This window comes from Triticum dicoccoides, chromosome 6A, assembly GCF_002162155.2.
Source record: "Triticum dicoccoides isolate Atlit2015 ecotype Zavitan chromosome 6A, WEW_v2.0, whole genome shotgun sequence".
NCBI lineage: Eukaryota > Viridiplantae > Streptophyta > Magnoliopsida > Poales > Poaceae > Triticum > Triticum dicoccoides.
In genome coordinates this window covers 5,208,141-5,227,778 of record NC_041390.1, presented here as the reverse complement: position 1 = coordinate 5,227,778, position 19,638 = coordinate 5,208,141, and the positions used below count along the sequence as shown (strand labels likewise).

General features: G+C 44.6%; 1 protein-coding gene across 1 annotated transcript in view; it reads right to left on the bottom strand.

Annotated features, from left to right (window-relative positions):
* Positions 1 to 17,293: 17,293 nt before the first annotated feature.
* LOC119319221 (MADS-box protein SOC1-like) overlaps positions 17,294 to 19,638 on the bottom strand; it is a 7,030-nt gene continuing 4,685 nt past the window's right edge. The window contains exons 2-6 of the mRNA XM_037593707.1: positions 18,565 to 18,655; positions 18,382 to 18,443; positions 18,136 to 18,235; positions 17,938 to 17,979; positions 17,294 to 17,747 (exon numbers count right to left, since the gene is read on the bottom strand). Of these exons, the coding sequence (XP_037449604.1) occupies positions 17,547 to 17,747; positions 17,938 to 17,979; positions 18,136 to 18,235; positions 18,382 to 18,443; positions 18,565 to 18,655 (496 nt within the window). The 3' untranslated portion in view covers positions 17,294 to 17,546. The remainder of the gene's footprint in view (positions 17,748 to 17,937; positions 17,980 to 18,135; positions 18,236 to 18,381; positions 18,444 to 18,564; positions 18,656 to 19,638) is intronic.

Genomic DNA, 19,638 nt, shown 5'->3' with positions numbered 1-19,638 from the left:
GGTGCCGGCCCTGGGAGATGGGATTTCCAAGGGGGGCGGCGGCCAAGGGGAACTTGCCCCCCAAGCCAAGTGGGGCGCCCCCCCACCCCTAGGGTTTCCAACCCTAGGCGCAGGGGGAGGCCCATGGGGGGGCACCAGCCCACCAGGGGCTGGTCCCGGTCCCACTTCAGCCCATGGGGCCCTCCAGGATAGGTGGCCCCACCCGATGGACCCCCGGGACCCTTCCGGTGGTCCTGGTACAATACCGATTACCCCTGAAACCTTCCCGATGGCCAAAACTGGACTTCCTATATATAAATCTTCACCTCCGGACCATTCCGGAACTCCTCGTGACATCCGGGATCTCATCCAGGACTCCGAACAACTTTCGGGTTACCGCATACTAATATCTCTACAACCCTAGCGTCACCGAACCTTAAGTATGTAGACCCTACGGGTTCGGGAGACATGCAGACATGACCGAGACGACTCTCCGGTCAATAACCAAAAGCGGGATCTGGATACCCATGTTGGCTCCCACATGTTCCACAATGATCTCATCGGATGAACCACGATGTCAAGGATTCAATCAATCCCATATCCAATTCCCTTTGTCATTCGGCACGTTACTTTCCCGAGATTCGGTCGTCGGTATCCCAATACCTTGTTCAATCTCGTTACCGGCAAGTCACTTTACTCGTTCCGTAACACATCATCCCGTGACCAACTATTTAGTCACATTGAGCTCATTATGATGATGCATTACCGAGTGGGCCCAGAGATACCTCTCTGTCATACGGAGTGACAAATCCCAGTCTCGATTCATGCCAACCCAACAGACACTTTCGGAGATACCTGTAGTGTACCTTTATAGCCACCCAGTTACGTTGTGACATTTGGCACACCCAAAGCACTCCTACGGTATCCGGGAGTTGCACAATCTCATGGTCTAAGGAAATGATACTTGACACTTAGAAAAGCTCTAGCAAACGAACTACACGATCTTGTGCTGTGCTTAGGATTGGGTCTTGTCCATCACATCATTCTCCTAATGATGTGATCCCGTAATCAATGACATCCAATGTCCATGGTCAGGAAACTGTAACCATCTATTGATCAACGAGCTAGTCAACTAGAGGCTTACTAGGGACATGTTGTGGTCTACATATTCACACATGTATTATGATTTCCGGATAACACAATTATAGCATGAACAATAGACAATTATCATGGACAAGGAAATATAATAATAACCATTTTATTATTGCCTCTAGGGCATATTTCCAACAAAACTTACCGCCGCCAAACGTAAGAAACTCGCCCCTACTATCAGAAAAGTCCAAGCCCTGCTAGGAAATGGTTTAACCGGAGTTGATTTAATCCGCTGCTGGGTCGCATGGCGGATCATACCCTTAAGCCGCCGATCTGGCTTGATTTGTAGTTATACCAGAGGAACACATGATCCATTACGCCATAGCTCTCTGCCTCTGACTGAAGAGGGCATTACTGAAATGGCAACAACACTTGTAAATAGCAAATTCGAAGACTGCAGCAAAGTGGGTCTAAATCCTTTCTGCAAGCTTAACCCACCGCCAGACGTGTAAGTCTCTTGATTTCCCTTACTTTACTTCATCACCCAAACATTACGTGAACTCAAGTATGTTACTCTTTCGCGGGCTAAATCTGACTTCTGGAAGGCAAAATATGACCACAAGGCTGCTAAAAAGGCTAGGGCTGCCGCGAAAGCCGCCAACAAGACCAGCAAGAGACCTAGGAAGAAATCAAGCGCCTTTGATCTCCTTAAGCTGGATGATACCTCTGAGTCGGAGGTAGCCCTTGACTCTCTTGGCTTGTTTTTCAACCACCTTATTAACACTGAATATTGCAAGGATGACACGAGAGCCAGTCAAGCAGTTGAAGAAGAGGTAACTATTATTTCCTCCGACTCGGAACCTTGACCAAGGCAGAAACTTCGGTGAGTAACCCGGAAAGAAAGGTTTTCACACCCCTTGGCTTATTTATATCCTCACTTTGTTTTAAAACGACAGCAACAGAAGAGCCGTCGCCAGACCCGGACCAGTGGAGGTGAAGATTTATCCTGCGGTTTACCAAACACTCCTCGAAAACGCCAAAATGAGGTTCTTTTTGGCCTTAACTCTTTTATTTACTCGCGGGTTTCTTTCGTTAACCACTCAATTCCTTTGATTAAATTTTGCAGGAGATTTCCCGTTCTTGCTCTGGTGATTCATCTCAGACTCAGCTGCCGGCTTTCAAGACTGTCCCTGGGTCAGAATAATTATCTTTCTTATGTACCTTTATATCTTCACCATTATGCTGACTTGTCAAAATTCTCTTTAGCGGCCAAGCAAAGCCCAACAAGAAGGAGAAGATGACAAAAACGGCCAAAGATCCTAAAGTTGCTGAACCGGACCAGCGAGCCTCTGCACCAGAAGATCCTGCTTCCAACACTCAACCTGAGATGCCTGAGTTGTCTGTTCATGAAACCAATATTGACCCGTCAACTACTGAACCGTCAAGCTCACTTAACCCGCCAGAGACTCATGTTGATGACATTCTGATCACTGGCACTGGCTATACTGAACCGGGGAATCCAACTATACTAGCTAGACATTCTGCCAAACAAGAAGTCATGGAAAGACGAAAAGTGAGGTTTGATGTGCCCCACTATGCTCAATTGAGTAATAGTGAAGTATTATCTGGTTATCTCAGTCAAGTACACTCCAACCGTGACTTGGAAATTGAGATGGTTAAACAGATGCACCAGAAGTATGAGGTACGTCATCCGGCTTACATAAGTTATATATCCTACCAGCCCCCAAGTCTTCTGATTATGATAAGATTGAATAATTTGTAGACTTAAAAAACTTACAAGCTTCTGTCCTAGACTACCTCCAAGTCCGGTTTAAAACTAAACTAGATGCTGAAAATAGCATAATTTTGTAGTTGTAGTCCCCAAGGGCCGGTTTAATCAGTATGAATCAACTGGTCCTATTAATCATTGTGTAAAAGAGCAGAATTTAACTGCATAGCCCCCATGAGTCGGCTAAGACTGTTTACAGCACACCCGGCTCATCCTTAGGAAGAGACTAGCAATATGCATTAGCCCCCAAGTGCCAAGTGTTGTTGCTTGCAAAGTGCTTGGGACTTATATTGTTGTAATCCGCCATGAAGTATGTTTGATAAATCTGTGCTGCCTGCAGGCTTCTACCACTGAATTGGAATCTCAACTGAACGATGCCAAGACCCGGCTGGCGGCTCAGGAAACTGAGACCCGGAAAGCTAAATCAAAATTCCAGTTTAGTGTGTCTGAGTTGGAAAAATTGAAGACCAGTTTTACTGTGGATAAAAAGGCTTGGGCTGAAGAAAAGACTGCCTTGATATAGCATGCTAAGAAGGCAGAAGCCGCTCTTCAGGAGCTAACCACTGAGCTCTCCGGTTTAAAACACCGTGTGTCTCAGATAGTTTCTGCTATCTTCGGTGAGTCGCCTTGTTACTTATCCGAAGTGAGTATTTGTCATCATAATGTAAACCGCCATTTAACCAATCTGTAACTTACTCAGGTCCCAGGAGCACAACCTTAGCCAAGACACACTGGTAAAGCTCAAGGCGGTTTATACTCTTGTTGAGCAATTATACACTGGAGCTCAGCGGACTCTCGCTACTATCGCCCCAACGAATCAAGGACAAACCTATTAAGTGATGTTTTGAAGAAATTGTCCATCTTGCCCACCAAACTTGAAGAAATCAAATGGTCTTGTGCTAGATCCGGAGCTGTAACAGCCTTGAGTCGTGCCAAAGCATGGGTACCAGAATTAGACTCGGAAGATGTAGCTAGTGGGTATCCTAGCTTAAAGGAAGATGGAACCTCTTTCGATCAGCAAGACTTTGCCGCCTGTGTCAAAGAGATTCGTCCTCATGCAACAGTCATCGCTGAAGAGACCAATCTTTCCAAATATCAGCCAGCTTACGATGAGGATAATCAGAAGATGCAGACGCCTACATACAAAGTGATGGATTTAATTCCGCCGATTCATAAGCACACTTTTGCCCCTGATATTGATCCGTCCAATCTGATTGACGACGAGGCTGAATTCTTCGCCTTGCATGGCTTTGACTGGTCCAAACCAAACTTCCAGATGGTGGAGGAGGAAGAAGAACCGGCAAGGGATGAACCGGAGGCCTCCCATCAGCAAGATCAAGAAGAGTGAACCGCCAGGCAGTTGAAGGCTTTAAGTTTTGACAAAAAACTTGACCTCATGTTGGCTCATGGAGCTATGTAATAGAGTAGTTAAAACTTGAATCGGCAGTGCCATCGTGCACGTTTTCTGTTTTCTGTAACACTGATGATCCACTACTTTAAAGAACCACTCGTTGTATGATAGTCTTTGACTTATGCAGATGTGAATTATTATGATCCTGCACACAAAGAAAAAACACAAGGGCCCTGGCGGCTTACCGTCGGGCAGGTCATGATACCCAATGAAAGCCGTTGGGGACGAATAGTCTATAACCAGGGCCGGTCTGATAACTGCTAAGAAAACAACATACCTGTGATATATACTTAAACTGTCGGCTTATCAGCTTCATGCAATTTAGAGGTGTTAGAGCTATAACTTCAACCATGGTATTCATGACACCTTGGCGATTTAGAATTTTGTCCTCCCGATGGGTTGTATAAACTCGAAGCGTGCTTCCAATGTGAGCTGTAAATAGGGCAGCTGGGCCCGACTTATAAAAAACCGGAAAGCAGCGAAAAACTCAAATATGAATAAGAAATCAAAAGAAATTCAGGGCTTTTGTAGACTGTCAAAGTAAAGTGTCATCTTCAATGAAACTAGCCGGAGCCACTGGATTGTTCATGCTACCGTGATCCTGAGTCACAGTGTGCCCAATCGACATTTGAACCCTAGATAAGTCTGGTCTTGCTCAAAGACTTATGAGGAGTATGCGGGGCCGGAGCAACAATATCATGGGCCGATTTATTCAAGTTTCAAGGAAGGCGGCTTATGAAGCCTGGATCCATCTGACTCTTTAAACCATACTCTCGCATGACAAGCCGCCGTTTGAACCTTAATCGAGCTCAGATCTTGGTCGAATACGCCGTAAAGACTGATCGTTAAGAGTTCGGTGGGTCAATCAGGATGACCTGATGGAGTTGAAGCAGCTGGTGTTGCATGTAGGACGACCCAGTCAGAGTTTGTTCTCTTCGGTCGAATATGCCTATGTTTGAACAAACCTGGTCAAGAGGGTAGTAACGCTATGTTCTCTTTGGTCGAATACGACTATGTTTGAACAGGAAGCCCCCAAGTGGCATACTTACAAACATGGCGTTGAGCCGATCAAGAGGGTACTGACAGCTATGTTCTCTTTGGTGAATACACCTATGTTTGAACAGGAAGCCCCCAAGTGACCATATAACCTTTTGGCCTTGCGCCGATCACGTGGGTACTGACAGCTATGCTCGATGAGCAGGAAGCCCCCAAATGATTATATAAGTTTTGGCATTGCGCCTGATCAAGAGGGTACTGACAGCTATGCTCAATGAGCAGGAAGCCCCCAAGTGATCATATAAATTTTGGCATTGCGCGTGATCAAGAGGGTACTGACAGCTATGCTCAATGAGCAGGAAGCCCCCAAGTGATCATTAGGGACCTACGTTTGAGCTGTGCTATGCATCCAACTCTCTTTGGTCCTCGAAGTTGTGGGCGTCAAGCCTCTCAAATAATGATGAAGACTTAGCTTTGGATAAGTAAAACGACAGAGGCCCTGAATTGTCAGGGGTGCCGGCTTTATTATACTGCTTATAATATATACATCAGATAACTATGTACATCATGAGAGCCGGAGGCTCAAGTATAGTAGGGCCGAAGATGAGCAATGTTCCATGGCCGACGAGTCTCCTCCTCCGATGTGCGTGAGTCCTTGTTTTCTCGAACGTTGATAAGGTAGTATGACCCATTATGTAAATTCTTGCTAACCACAAAATGTCCTTCCTAAGGTGGTGATAACTTGTGCATATTTGTCTGATCTTGGATGAGCCGGAGCACTAAATCGCCTTCTTGAAAGGTTCTGGTTTTGACCCGGCGGCTATGATAACGCCCTAGGTCTTGCTGGTAAATCGTCGAACGAGCCGCCGCGAGGTCACGCTCCTCATCCAATAATTCAAGTGCGTCTTGACGCGCCTTTTCATTGTCGGCCTCAACATAAGCCGCCACCCGGGGTGAATCGTGACGGATGTCACTAGGGATAACCGCCTCTACCCCATAAACTATGAAGAAGGGTGTGTAACCCGTAGACCTGTTGGGGGTTGTGTTGATGCTCCATAACACTGAAGGTAACTCCTCCACCCAACAACCCGGCATTCTCTGTAAAGGAACCATAAGCCGGGGCTTGATACCTCACAGAATCTCCTGATTCGCTCGTTCTGCCTGCCCATTGGATTGAGGGTGAGCTACAGAGGAAACATCAAGCCGGATATGCTCCCGTTGACAAAATTCTTCCATCGCACATTTAGAAAGATTAGTGCCATTATCTGTTATGATGCTATGCGGAAAGCCCAAACGGAAGATCACCTTCTTCATGAATTGAACCGCCGTTGCCGCATCACATTTACTAACCGGCTCTGCTTCAATCCACTTAGTAAACTTATCAACCGCCACCAAGAGGTGGGTCTTCTTATCCTTGGACCTTTTGAAAGGCCCAACCATATTAATCCCCCAAGATGCAAATGGCCAATTAATTGGAATCATCCTCAATTCTTGAGCTGGCACATGACCTCGTCGTGCAAATTTCTGACAGCCGTCACATCTACTTACCGAATCCTCAGCATCAGCATGAGCCGTTAGCCAATAAAACCCATGACAGAAAGCCTTGGCTACCAGAGATTTAGAGCCGGCGTGATGACCACAATCTCCTTCGTGGATTTCTTGTAAAATCTCACAGCCTTCTTCAGGAGAGACGCAACATTGAAACGCTCCTGTAACGCTGCGATGGTGCAACTATCCATTGACAATCGTCCTTGGCTTAGACCACCGGGTTATCTGCCTGGCCAAGACCTCATCCTCTGGCAACTCACCCCGGGTCATGTAAGCCAAATACGGAACCGTCCAATCAGGAATAGCATGGAGAGCTGCCACTAATTGTGCTTCTGGGTCAGGAACATCAAGGTCCTCCTCTGTAAGCACTTCCACAGACGGGTTAAGCAGAATATACAAAAACGTATTGGGCGGCACCGGCTTACGCTAAGATCCTAGCCGGCTTAAAGTATCAGCCGCCTCGTTCTTTCGACGATCAATATGTTCAACTTGGTAACCCTTGAAATGACCTGCAATGGCATCAACCTCCCGGCGATAAGCCGCCATAAGAGGATCCTTGGAATCCCAAGTGCCTGAAACTTGCTGAGCCACCAGATCTGAATCGCCAAAGCACCTCACTCGGCTTAAGCTCATCTCCTTAGCCATCCGAAGACCATGGAGAAAGGCCTCATACTCCGCTACATTGTTAGTACAGGGGAACATTAACCGGAGAACATAGGAAAACTTGTCACCTCGTGGGGAGGTCAAAACAACTCCAGCCCCCGAGCCCTCCAGCTGTCTGAATCCATCAAAGTGAATAGTCCAATATGTGTTATCCGGCTTTTCCTTAGGCGCCTGCAACTCTGTCCAATCATTGATGAAATCCACCAGTGCTTGGTACTTGATGGCCGTGCGTGGCACATATTTTAAACCATGAGGACCGAGCTAAATAGCCCATTTAGCAACCCGACTTGTGGCTTCCCTGTTTTGAATGATATCTCCTAAAGGAGCAGAACTTACCACAGTGATAGGATGACTTTGAAAATAATGCTTGAGCTTCCGGCTTGCCATGAAAACCCCATAAACAAGCTTCTACCAGTGTGGGTACCTCTGTTTAGACTCAATAAGAACCTCATTGATATAATAAACTGGCCGTTGAACCAGATATTCCTTGCCTGCCTCCTTCCTTTCCACCACAATGGCTACACTGACGGCCTGGCTATTAGCAGCCACATATAACAACAAAGGCTCTTTATCAACAGGGGCAGCAAGCACGGGCGGCTTAGCCAACTGTTTCTTCAGATCCTCAAACGCCCGATCAGCAGCATCACTCCAAACAAAATGATCCGTATTTTTCATCATCTGGTAAAGGGGAATAGCCTTCTCACCCAGCCGGCTTATGAACCGACTCAAAGCCGCAATACGACCTGCCAGTCGCTGAACATCATTGACACACGCCAGTTTAGCCAGAGACGTAATGGCTTTGATCTTCTCCGGGTTAGCTTCAATGCCTCTGTTAGAAACCAGAAATCCCAATAACTTGCTTGCTGGCACACCAAAGATGCATTTGGCCGGGTTAAGCATCATCTTGTAGACCCGGAGATTGTCAAATGTCTCTTTCAAATCATCAATCAAGGTCTCTTTCTCTCTTGACTTCACTACAATGTCATCTACATAAGCATGAACATTGCGCCCAATCCGATTGTGAAGGCAATTTTGTACACACCGTTGATAAGTCGCCTGGGCGCTCTTGAGCCCAAAAGGCATAGACACATAGCAGAAGGCTCCAAACGGAGTAATGAAAGTTATCTTCTCCTGGTCCTTAACTGCCATTTTGATCTGATGATAACCAGAATAAGCATCCAAAAAACTCAAACGCTCATAACCCATCGTAGCATCAATGATCCGATCAATACAAGGGAGAGCAAACGGATCAGACGGACAAGCCTTGTTTAAGTTCGTGTAATCCACACACATTCGCCAAGTGTCGTTCTTTTTGAGTACCAGCACCGGATTAGCCAACCACTCAGGATGAAAAACTTCAATGATAAACCCGGCCGCCAAAAGCCGGGCCACTTCCTCACCAATCGTCTTCCGCCTCTCCTCGTTAAACCGGCGAAGAAATTGCTTGACCGGTTTAAACTTCGGATCGATATTAAGAGTGTGCTTAGCGAGTTCCCTCGGTACACCCGGCATGTCAGAAAGCTTCCATGCAAAGATGTCCCGGTTCTCATGGATGAACTCGATGAGCGCGCTTTCCTATTTTGGATCTAGATTGGCGCTGATGCTGAACTGTTTAGACGAGTCTCCAGGGGTGAAATCAACCATTTTAGTATCGTCCGTCGATTTAAACTTTAATGAAGGATCATGCTCTGTGGTTGGATTCTTCAAGGACGTCATCTCTGCCGGGTCAACACTGTCTTCGTAAAATTCCAGCTCCTCCGTTGCACAAACTGATTTCGCATAAGCCGCATCACCTTCCTCACATTCCAGGGCCACCTTGCGACTCCCATGCACTGTGATGGTGCCCTTATAGCCCGGTATTTTAAGTTGCAAGTAAACATAACAGGGCCTTGCCATGAACTTAGCATAAGCCGGCCGCCCAAACAGAGCATGATAAAGGCTTTTGATCTTGACCACTTCGAAGGTTAACGTCTCAGACCTTGAATCATGCTCATCTCCAAAGGCCACTTTCAACTAAATATTACCCACTGGGTAGGCCGATTTACATGGCACGATACCATGGAAGACAGTGTTTGACGGCTTAAGATTCTTATCTGTCAGTCCCATGCGTCGGAAGGTCTCATAATATATGATGTTAATGTTGCTACCTCCATCCATGAGTACCTTAGTAAACTTATAACCTCCAACTTGAGGTGCCACTACTAAAGCCAGATGACCCGGATTATCGACCCAGGGCAGATGATCCTCTCGACTCCACACAATAGGCTGCTCTGACCATCGTAGATAACGCAGCACCGCCGGCTCAATCGTGTTCACGACCCTCTTATGAAGTTTCTGGTCCCGCTTACATAAGCTAGTGGTGAAAACATGATACTACCCACTATTCAATTGTTTCAGATTGTTCTGATAATCGGACTGCTGCTGTTGATTCCCCTGACTATTCTGATTGTAACCACCCTCGTTACAGTGACCTTGAAATCCGGAACTTGAGTCGCTGCCTCCATGACCCGGACTATGAGAGTTGGACCCTGATCCACCATTTGGGCCATGGTGGCGCTGGATGGATTCCCGAAAGCTTCTCATTATGCTGCAATCCTTCCACGAATGAGTAGCCAGCTTACGATCCATGTCGTGTTTTGGACATGGCTGGTTTAACATTGCTTCCAGGTCGAATCCTGCCATCGGAGCCGGCGGCCCCCTACGGCGCTGGTCATTATTGCGTGCACCTGTGTTAGCCACAAAGTCATCAGCCTTGCACTTATTGTTGCCACCCTGACTGGCAGAGTTGTACTGTTGTCCCTTCATGCCATTACTCTTCTTTCCCTTTCCCGATCTTTCATCCTCTGAATCGGGGTCCTTGGTACCATCAGACTCGGCATACTTAACTAGAGCCGCCATCAGCTCCCCCATGTCGTTGCAATGACGCTTGAGCCTCCCAAGCTTCTGCTTGAGTGGAATGAACCGGCAATTTTTCTCCAACATCAGAACCGCTGAGCCGACGTTGATGTTATCTGAAGAATGTATGATGGTTGAGACCCAGCGCACCCAGATGGTCGTGGACTCGCCCTCGGCCTGAATGCAAGAAACCAGATTCACAATCGACATAGGCTGCTTGCATGTGTCTTTGAAATTCTAGATAAACCGGGCCTTCAACTCCGTCCATGACCCGATGGAATTAGCCGGCAATCCCTTTAACCAGGTACGAGCCGTCCCTTCTAACATCATGGTGAAGTACTTGGCGTAAGCAGCTTCACTAACATCCAGCATCTCCATGGCCATCTCATAACTCTCCACCCATGCCTCGGGAGGTTGATCGGCTGTGTAATTAGGCACCTTACGAGGACCTTTGAAGTCCTTGGGCAGACGCTCATTCCATATAGCTGCCGTTAGACACGGTACACCGAAAGCATTGGAAGCCACTCCTGCCTCAATTGAAGCTGTCGGGTAAACCGGCGTGTGCTGATGAGCCGCCAGCTCAGCCTCCTGATGTGCTCTGGCCTGGTCCACCAAATCTTGGGTATTGGCTCCATTGCATGCCGATAAGGCTGGTTACGGCGCCTTTCAGTACTTGAGACCACTGGCGAGTCAATGTGCCTGCTTTAGCTCCGGCTCGGATGAGGGGTCTCATGAATCTGATCACGGATGTAAGAATAAGCCTGCTGCTGCACCAGAGCTATTTGAAGAAGCTCCCTGGCCCTTCGGGTCTCAACCGTTGCTGGAGTTTCACCCTCGTCGGGCAGAGCCGCCAATTGTGTAGCTACAGCGATCATGTTGTCCAGAGGGGTGGAGTAATGACTCGGCGGTGTCATCACACGCTGAGGCGGAGTGCTGTTCATATGTGGTCGGCTGGGCGGTTCAACTATCTGGTTCACCACCGGCAGGTTACTGGCCCCAGCTCCAGGGGTGTTGAAGAGGTCCCTTGACTCGTAAACCAAGGGCAAATGACTCCGGTGCTTCCTCCTCAAGACTTCATGTGAAGCGTTCTGATCTACCCTAAGCCGATATGAATCTGCTTGAATCTGCTGTGCTTGGGCGTCCAAAACGGCTTGTTCTGCGGCCATCCTAGCGTTCTCTGCCACTAAGTCTGCCTTAGCTTGTGCTATTCCATCACGTAATTTAGCCACTTCTACCTTCTGTTGCTCCTGGTTTTCTGGGGTTACCTCAACCTCCATCAAAGTCGCCAGGGCATCCAGTAGATCTGTTAAGACTTGAGCCGGCGGGCGAGCTAAACTGCTAGCCCCGGCTACCGTGACCGTAGCTGCACCATAAGTTATAGCCGCGGCGGCTGTCGAGCCAAGAACCGACTGCGTGCCAGCCATGAAGATCACCACCCTGTTGGTCGGCTCACGAGGGTCCGGAATACTGTCGCCGTCGAAACAGCCCCCAAGCCTTCCATCTTGTAGCTGATACATTGAATCGGTCTCGCCCGTGGACTCATCATCAGAGCAGATCTCCGTCTCACCGCCAGAGACAGAGCCTTCCAACTCATCCCCATGGGTGAACCCAACGAAGACGTGCCTTACGGCTGGCTGAGCCGGGGCGGGTCGTACACGCTGAGCCGTCTCGATGATGTCGGTGCAGATGTCCGACTCAGGGCCCGGCTCGCCGATCTTGTCGATGAAGACGTGGATTCCGCCGAAGGGGACCCGATACCCGTACTCAATTGAGCCGGCGTCGGGGCCCCAGCCTGCATCGTCGATGTAGAGCTTGCCGCGATGACTCTTGGTCATCCGGCCCACAGCGTATCCCTTGAGCCCTTCAAAGCTGCCCTTTAAGAACTCGAAACCACCGTGCGCTGGCCCCACGGTGGGCGCCACTGTCGTGGAAGTGTCACGGCAGATGTCCTCATGGAAGGACTTAGTTGTGGAGCCATTGCGACAAGGTTAGCTTAAAGGGTTTAAATGGGACAAAGGACACAGAGAGTTTATACTGGTTCGGCCCCTTGCGGTGAAGGCAAAGGCCTACTCCAGTTGAGGTGGTATTGCTAGGGTTTCGATTACCAGGGAACAAACACGCTTTGCCTGGCTCTCGATTTGATGTTTCTTGCCCTAAGCCGCGGCCGGGTCGTCCCCTTATATACACGGGTTGACGCCCTGCGCCTACAGAGTCCCGGCCGGCTCATATAACGTGTCCGGCTCGGTGACGTATCTTACATACCTTACATTACAAGTTTATACATACATGGCGGTTTATACTTACGGGCCTTAAGCCGTCTCTGGGCTTGGGCCTCTTACAAGCCTACTATGAACCGCCATCTGGTATATTCTTGGGCTTCATATAGATGAACCGCCATTGTGGTTGACCCGGCCCCTTCTGGGCGGATCATATCTGATAGTCATATCCCCAACACGGCCCCTCACGGCTTACTTATTGTGAGGCCCATGAGAAGGTTCAAATACCATGGGAAGCACCTAATTTTTCCTTCAAAATGTTTAGGTAGGGTTTGCTTTTTAATTAGACTAGTTTCAAAGTACAATTTTCTATTTCGCTAAATTACATGTAGTGCCAATGGACATACTACAAAATAATTATCTCACCAACATGTACATGGGTGGCATTGGACATAGTACAAAATAATTGAGCTACAAATCATTATCACTAATCAAACACTAGCCCAGCTGTAAACCTCAATCCAACGTGTACGAAAGTGTGAGGTCATGGGTTTGAATATTGCATGCTCATTTTTTTTCTACTTATATTATCTTTACCAAGCCGTCCAAGATTTTCAGTGACATTGAAAACCATCATCGAATATGTACATGTCTTGCGGCACTGAAAACCGCAGCCTAAAATCAAACCAAACTGTCATCTAAGATGCCAGAGGGGCTGCCTGGCCAAGCATTAGTTTGTGATGTCTATCGTCATCTATAATGATCTTAGGTCACGATTTTTTCCCATCACGAGGGTTTTGTCACAAATGATCACATTTTTTGTAGTGTATTAAGTTATTCCCTCTGTGTTTCAAAATGTAAGGTGTATTATTTTTCAAAAATTTAAACTTCTCTAAAAAACCTATTAATATTTTCTTTACCAACCCTTCCAAGATTTTCAGTGACACTGAAAACCGTCACAGAATATGCACATGTCTTGTGACACTGAAATCGTCACTTAAGATACCCGGAGAGCTGCCCCGGTAAAGCATTAGTTTGTGATGGTTAGTGTCACCCGAAATGATCTTAGGTGACGGTTCTTTCCTCGTCACGAGGGTTTTCGTCACACATGATCATGCATTTTGTAGTGTATTAAGTTATATTCCGTTTGTTTCAAAGTATAAGCTGCATTAATTTTTTGAAATTAAAACTTCTCTAAATTTGCGTGCATGTTATGTCTCTCTTATTGTGAGACCTACCGTCTCTTTGCATGTGTACTACGTCTTTCTTACTGTGATACCGTCTCCTCGTCACAGGCCGAAGTGGGTTGGGTAGCCCAATAATGAGCGGTGTTCTCTAAGCGATTTTTTGTTTCTGGTTTTATGTTATTGGCGGTTTAATCTAGTTTCCTGGTTGGTTTTTCTTCCCCCTTTTCCTACTTTCTTTTGAGTTTTCTATTTTCTGCTTGGTTTTTCTAAATAAAAAATAAAAAAATGTTTTTCCTTCATTCTTATTTTTTTACATTTCCCTTTTTCAAAATTAATAACATGTGTATTTCTTCCAGTTTTAGTGTAGGAACAGTTTTAAATATGTCATGCACATTTCTCAAGATTGCACAAACAATTTTTTATATTTCATGATAATTCTTTTAACGGATGAAACATTTTTAAAATATGTTGATCCTTTTTCAAATACATGTTAAAAAAATTAAATCAAGCAAACCACTTTTCATATACGTATTGTACATTTTTCAATTACATGTTGAGCAGTTTTTAAATAAAGGTTTGAACATTTTTACATTTTTTCACGAACATGGTTTTAACATGCGAGTATTTTTATGTGTTACAACCATATTTGTCAAAAGGTTCGAACAGTTTTTTATATGTAATGAACATTTTGAATATTTTAAAATGGCATGCACATATTTTTGAATGGTACCAAATTTTCTGAAAAATAGGCCGAACAAAGTTTTATATGATGCGTGCTTTTTTTAAAATGTCATGAACAATTTTTTTATATGTATGAACTTTTTTTAAAGTTATGAACCTTTTTCTTAATGGTGTGGACAATTTTCTTAAAATTGCACTAACTATTTATTTTCTCATTTTCCTAAAGTTTTTAACACTCGTGTACATTTTTCAAACTAAGTTAATTATATATATATATATATATATATATATATATATATATTGTAAAACATTTAAGAAATATAAAAAAATAAAAAAGAAGGAAAAACCTGCAGAACAGTATATACACAGTAGTCGATTGGCGCAACTATGTCTCGCTTCTAGCAACACGGGAGGATAGGTGACCTCAAAGGCAGCCTGCAGTGGCCCAACCCAGTAGGGATCTTTCAATGTAGTTTTTTTTTCTCTTTCCAGCGAGAGGCTTCAGTTGTTTCTTTTGCGGGCATAAGACTTATATTACTCAATCAATAAGTTCTTACAATTATCAAGCACCAGATCACGGACCTTAGCTGGCCCAGATCCTAACCACGTAACTGTTCTACCTTCTAGTCTGGCAAAACCCGCTAGACCATCGCTAGCTTTATTTTGGCTACGAAAGACATGTGAAATACTGGTCACTCTCAAACTTCTCAGGTACTTAATTTCCTTGATAATAGAGGAGTAGACAGATCGATCAACTCCTGGGTCCTGAATCATAGCCACTGCCATGCTTGAGTCCATTTCAATTTCAATAGGGGAGTCGCTTCTTTGAAGGGCGAGGGATAAACCCTCCATACACGCGCACAATTCTGCCTCAAGCGCATCACGACAGATATGAAGGTGCCTGCAAGCAGAAAAGATAACCTCCCCTGCTCATTGCGCAGAATCATGCCCGCTCCTGCATCACCATCTTGGCCCCATGAACCATCTAAATTCAGCTTTACCCAACCCGGCTTCGGCTGCACCCCATGGTAATTGCGGTGGTAATTTCGCTACATGTGAGATCAAAGCCATATATGTTGTGGACGACTTCCCCTTGGCATGATCCATCGAGGAGTTTAGTTTAATACCAAATAGCGAGTCCATATAGCTCCGAAGGAATCTAACATAAACATCCACCGGCGGTGCCGACTTGTTATGTGTAACTTCGTTCCGAATAAACCAACATCTCCAGAAGACCATCAGAACCATGCAACGGGAGATATCATCCAACTGTGCAATGGCAAATAACCACTCCTTCCCCGTATTCACAAAATATTCTCGAGCTGGTAATCTCCAAACCTTGGACATAGCGGTGTACAGCTAACGAGCTAGCGGGCAATTAAGCATCGGATGAAAATTGTCCTCCGGCTCTAAAGCACACACATGGCAAAGACTTGAAACCTCCAATCCAATTTTATGTTTGTTCCTCCAGGTTGGAAGAGAGTCCGTTGCTAACCGCCAAGCAAAATTCCTTACAGTGGGCGGCACCCCACAGGACCAAATATCCTTCCAACAACTCCTACTTTCCGTCTTCCGAGGGACCGCACTGCCTTGATGTGATTCCTCAAAGGCCAAATATTAAGTTGTTTTAACAGAGAACACTCCCAATCTTCCTGGCCCCCATGCTAAGATATCTTCCTCCAATCTCGGTGACGGTCTTATTTTCAGAATTTCCACTACGTCAGCCTGCACAAAGTATTTAGATAGGAGATTATACTTCCAAGCACCACTTTCATTCAGCAAATCAGAAACAAAGCGGATTCTGCATGCCCCTTGCCGCGAGATGGGCTTATAAGAATACGGCCGAGGGATCCAACTATCCCTCCAGCGAGAGGCTTTCAGTTGTTTCTTACTTATATTTTTGTTTTGCCTCAAAAAAACAACTTACATTTTTGTTTTTCTCAAAAAAACTTAGATTTTTGTTTGTGAACTGCGTCTTACAAAAATCATGGCAGTTAAATGTCCGCATGATTAAAAATATGTGTCTAATATTCTGAAAAAGTTGTTCATGAAAAAATTAAAAAGTTTGCCCACATAATTTGAAATAAATAAATATCAAACATAAATTTGAAAAGTAAAAAAAAGGAAATAAAACAAATACAAACTAGTAGAGAAAAACACAGAAAAAATGAGAAAAAGAATAAACTGATCTGATGCTTCCCAAAGCCGGTACTGTAGGTAGAAGCTTCCTAAACCACACTATTCGGCCGGGCCCATCAGGGGTGAACGCTGTAGGTGAGGCCGGTGGATGTCTTGCAGTAGGCGAGATTTCGCTTTTGCAGTAGTTGACGCCTGCAAAAAGGGAACACGCTAGCAAGCGAGTGACCGATCTCTCACTCCTGTGCTGGGCCAGCCTATTTAGGCGATGCTGTCAACCTAGACGCACCTATGATGATGATCCGCAAAATTAATGATCAACGTACATACTAGATGGGCTAGCCCTGGAGGCTTTGTAAGCTAAGATCCACAAAAACTGTTTTGTATGCTGCTTCATTTTGCAACATTAATTACTCCCTCCGTCCGAAAATACTTGTCATCAAAATGGATATAAAGAGATGTATCTAGAACTAAAATACGTCTACATACATCCCCTTTTGTTTATTTTGATGACAAGTATTTCCGGACGGAGGGAGTACTTTCTAACATCTTTCCAACATACCGTTTCTGGCATGCATGGTCCACAGATAGGAGTATCTAATATACGAAGTGCCAGTGTAACTAAACTCATCCATCCAGCATTGGCATCGCAACAACTCTCCACCAACACATAGAGGATTCAGCTCAACTTTCACATAGATATATTGGTTAAATTAATTTGGATATAGAAAAACAAAAGCACATGCATGCAGATCGATGTTGCAACCAATTTTTTTTATAAGACCTGCACTTGCTGCAGCCTGTCAATTATTTTTTGCATCGCTATCCTCCAGTCTCACACCGACCTAATTAAACTGATTTTATATATGGACAAACATATTTGATCGATTTTTGCATCGATCTTCATCGACTGATCGATTGAGCAGATTTAATCAATCAATTTTCTACTGCTGCTAGCTAGACGACCCGGGCCTTCCAATGACCAGCTCAGTCTCCACTTCCATGTAATGCCGCCGCCGCTCGTCCTCCTCAGCTTCTTCAGCTCCGGCGCCGTCAGGCGATCTTTCAGCAGCAGCAGCAGTGGCCAGCTCTAGCAGAGGCAGCGCCTTGTACTCCTTGCGGAGCACCGAGTTCTCCGTCAACAGCTTTCTCTCCTGTATCAATACACATACATAACCATCATGTCACGTGCGCACTTATCTTGATCATGCTAATTTTCATAGACCCTTTTATGATTCTGCTAATAACTAACTAGCTAGCTAGCTATACAGGTGACAAGTTCTCCACATATATAATGTTCAAATGCAATAATAGCATTAATTAACAGCAGATGTCGACGCATACCTTCTCCTTCAGCTCCAAGATTTTATCCAGCATTTTCTGTTGCTGCTCTTTGAAAATGAAACAAAAGGTGTTATCATCAGCGATTCAGCCCAGAATTTTGAGAAACTAGATCAAATAAATGCTGTTATACATTGTGTAATTATTCAGGTATAAAAGAAAACGGGAGCCGAATTAGCGTATTCTGCTCTGCTAGCTTGCCTTCTTTTGTCGGATGCAGCTTAGGCTCTTCTCCAGCTGCAGCTCCAGCTCTTGCAGCTCATGGGCCGAACAGGACCCCAGTCCTTCTCCAGATAGCTTCCTGCATGTGCATTCATATTGTGTACAATTTAAATTTAGTAATTTATTTCCCAGGATCGATTGGATTACATATATATATTCTTGGTTGTTTTCATGTGTAAGTACTAAGAATAGTTGATGATTCAGCAGGCAAGTCACTGTCATCACCTCTGGTATGCCTCAATTGCGTCTATCTTGTGCTTCAAGGCCGTAGCTTCCGATCTACACATCTGCATCCGTATACATATACGATACATCACATACACAGCATATATAATGAGCCAAATATATGTAATATAGCATCTAGATTAATTGCGGTAAGTATTACAGTACAAAGGTAGGAAGTTGCACCTGGACGCCAGCAGCTGGTTGCTCAACAGTTTTCTCATTGGTAGATGTACCTTTTGTGTGGTTCAGGTAGCGATCAATCGTTTTCTGCAAACTGAGAATTTTCAAATGTTAACAAACAAAAACAATTAATTAATTAAGTTGTATATATGTGCACGTCTGTGTGTATAATTAAATGGTCAAGGTTTAACATTGTGAATAAATAATTATTTCAATGCTCACCGAAAAGATTGGAATTTGAGAATTATTTTTGGAAAATATAATCCAATTGTCATAATATTAAAACCAGAATTTTTAGAACCTATCTGTACTTAGTGCGAAGTTCAAGACACAAAATACTTTAGTACCAACCAATATTTCGATGAAATTCTAAATTTTGGCAGCGAGTGCTCTTTTAGGCCATATACCTGTTACTAAAGGAAAACAATAGCAAAGCACTACAATATAATAGGAACCTAACTCATGTCCGCGAAATTCACTTCCTCGAGTACACAGCTTAGGGTTGGTGGATTAGATGCTAATGTGTATGGAAGGGATATTTCAGCCATATGTATATTTTTTTCAGCTCAGGGTTGCCTATGTTGTGTTTAATATCGATTAATCACATTCATCACACTACTTTAGAAACTCTAAATTAATATTATATATTTAACAAAATTCTAGATCATGAGATGGAATATATAAGAGGACAATTAAATCAAGATGCAGAGAAAATGTTGAGAAACCAATTAGATTTGATGATTACATGTGAATGGCCTACAACATTTGTGGGTACTTTCGAAAATTAGTCACACTACTCTCTTCCAAGGACTTATTTTTTTCCTTTGCATGGTTTTTAATTACATAATAGTGAGCACTGAGAAATACTAATTTTACTAACGAACACAAATAAATCAATGAAAGCTACTACTTTTTGTTTAATCTTCAAATACTCCTCGAAAAAGAAAAAGATGATATTGAATACAAGAAATGACTAATGGTTGCAATTTAAGCCTAAGAACCTAATAAATATAATGTGATAACAAGCATAATATTAGGTTTACATCAAATGGTGGCTAATTTGTGGGAGGAGACTAG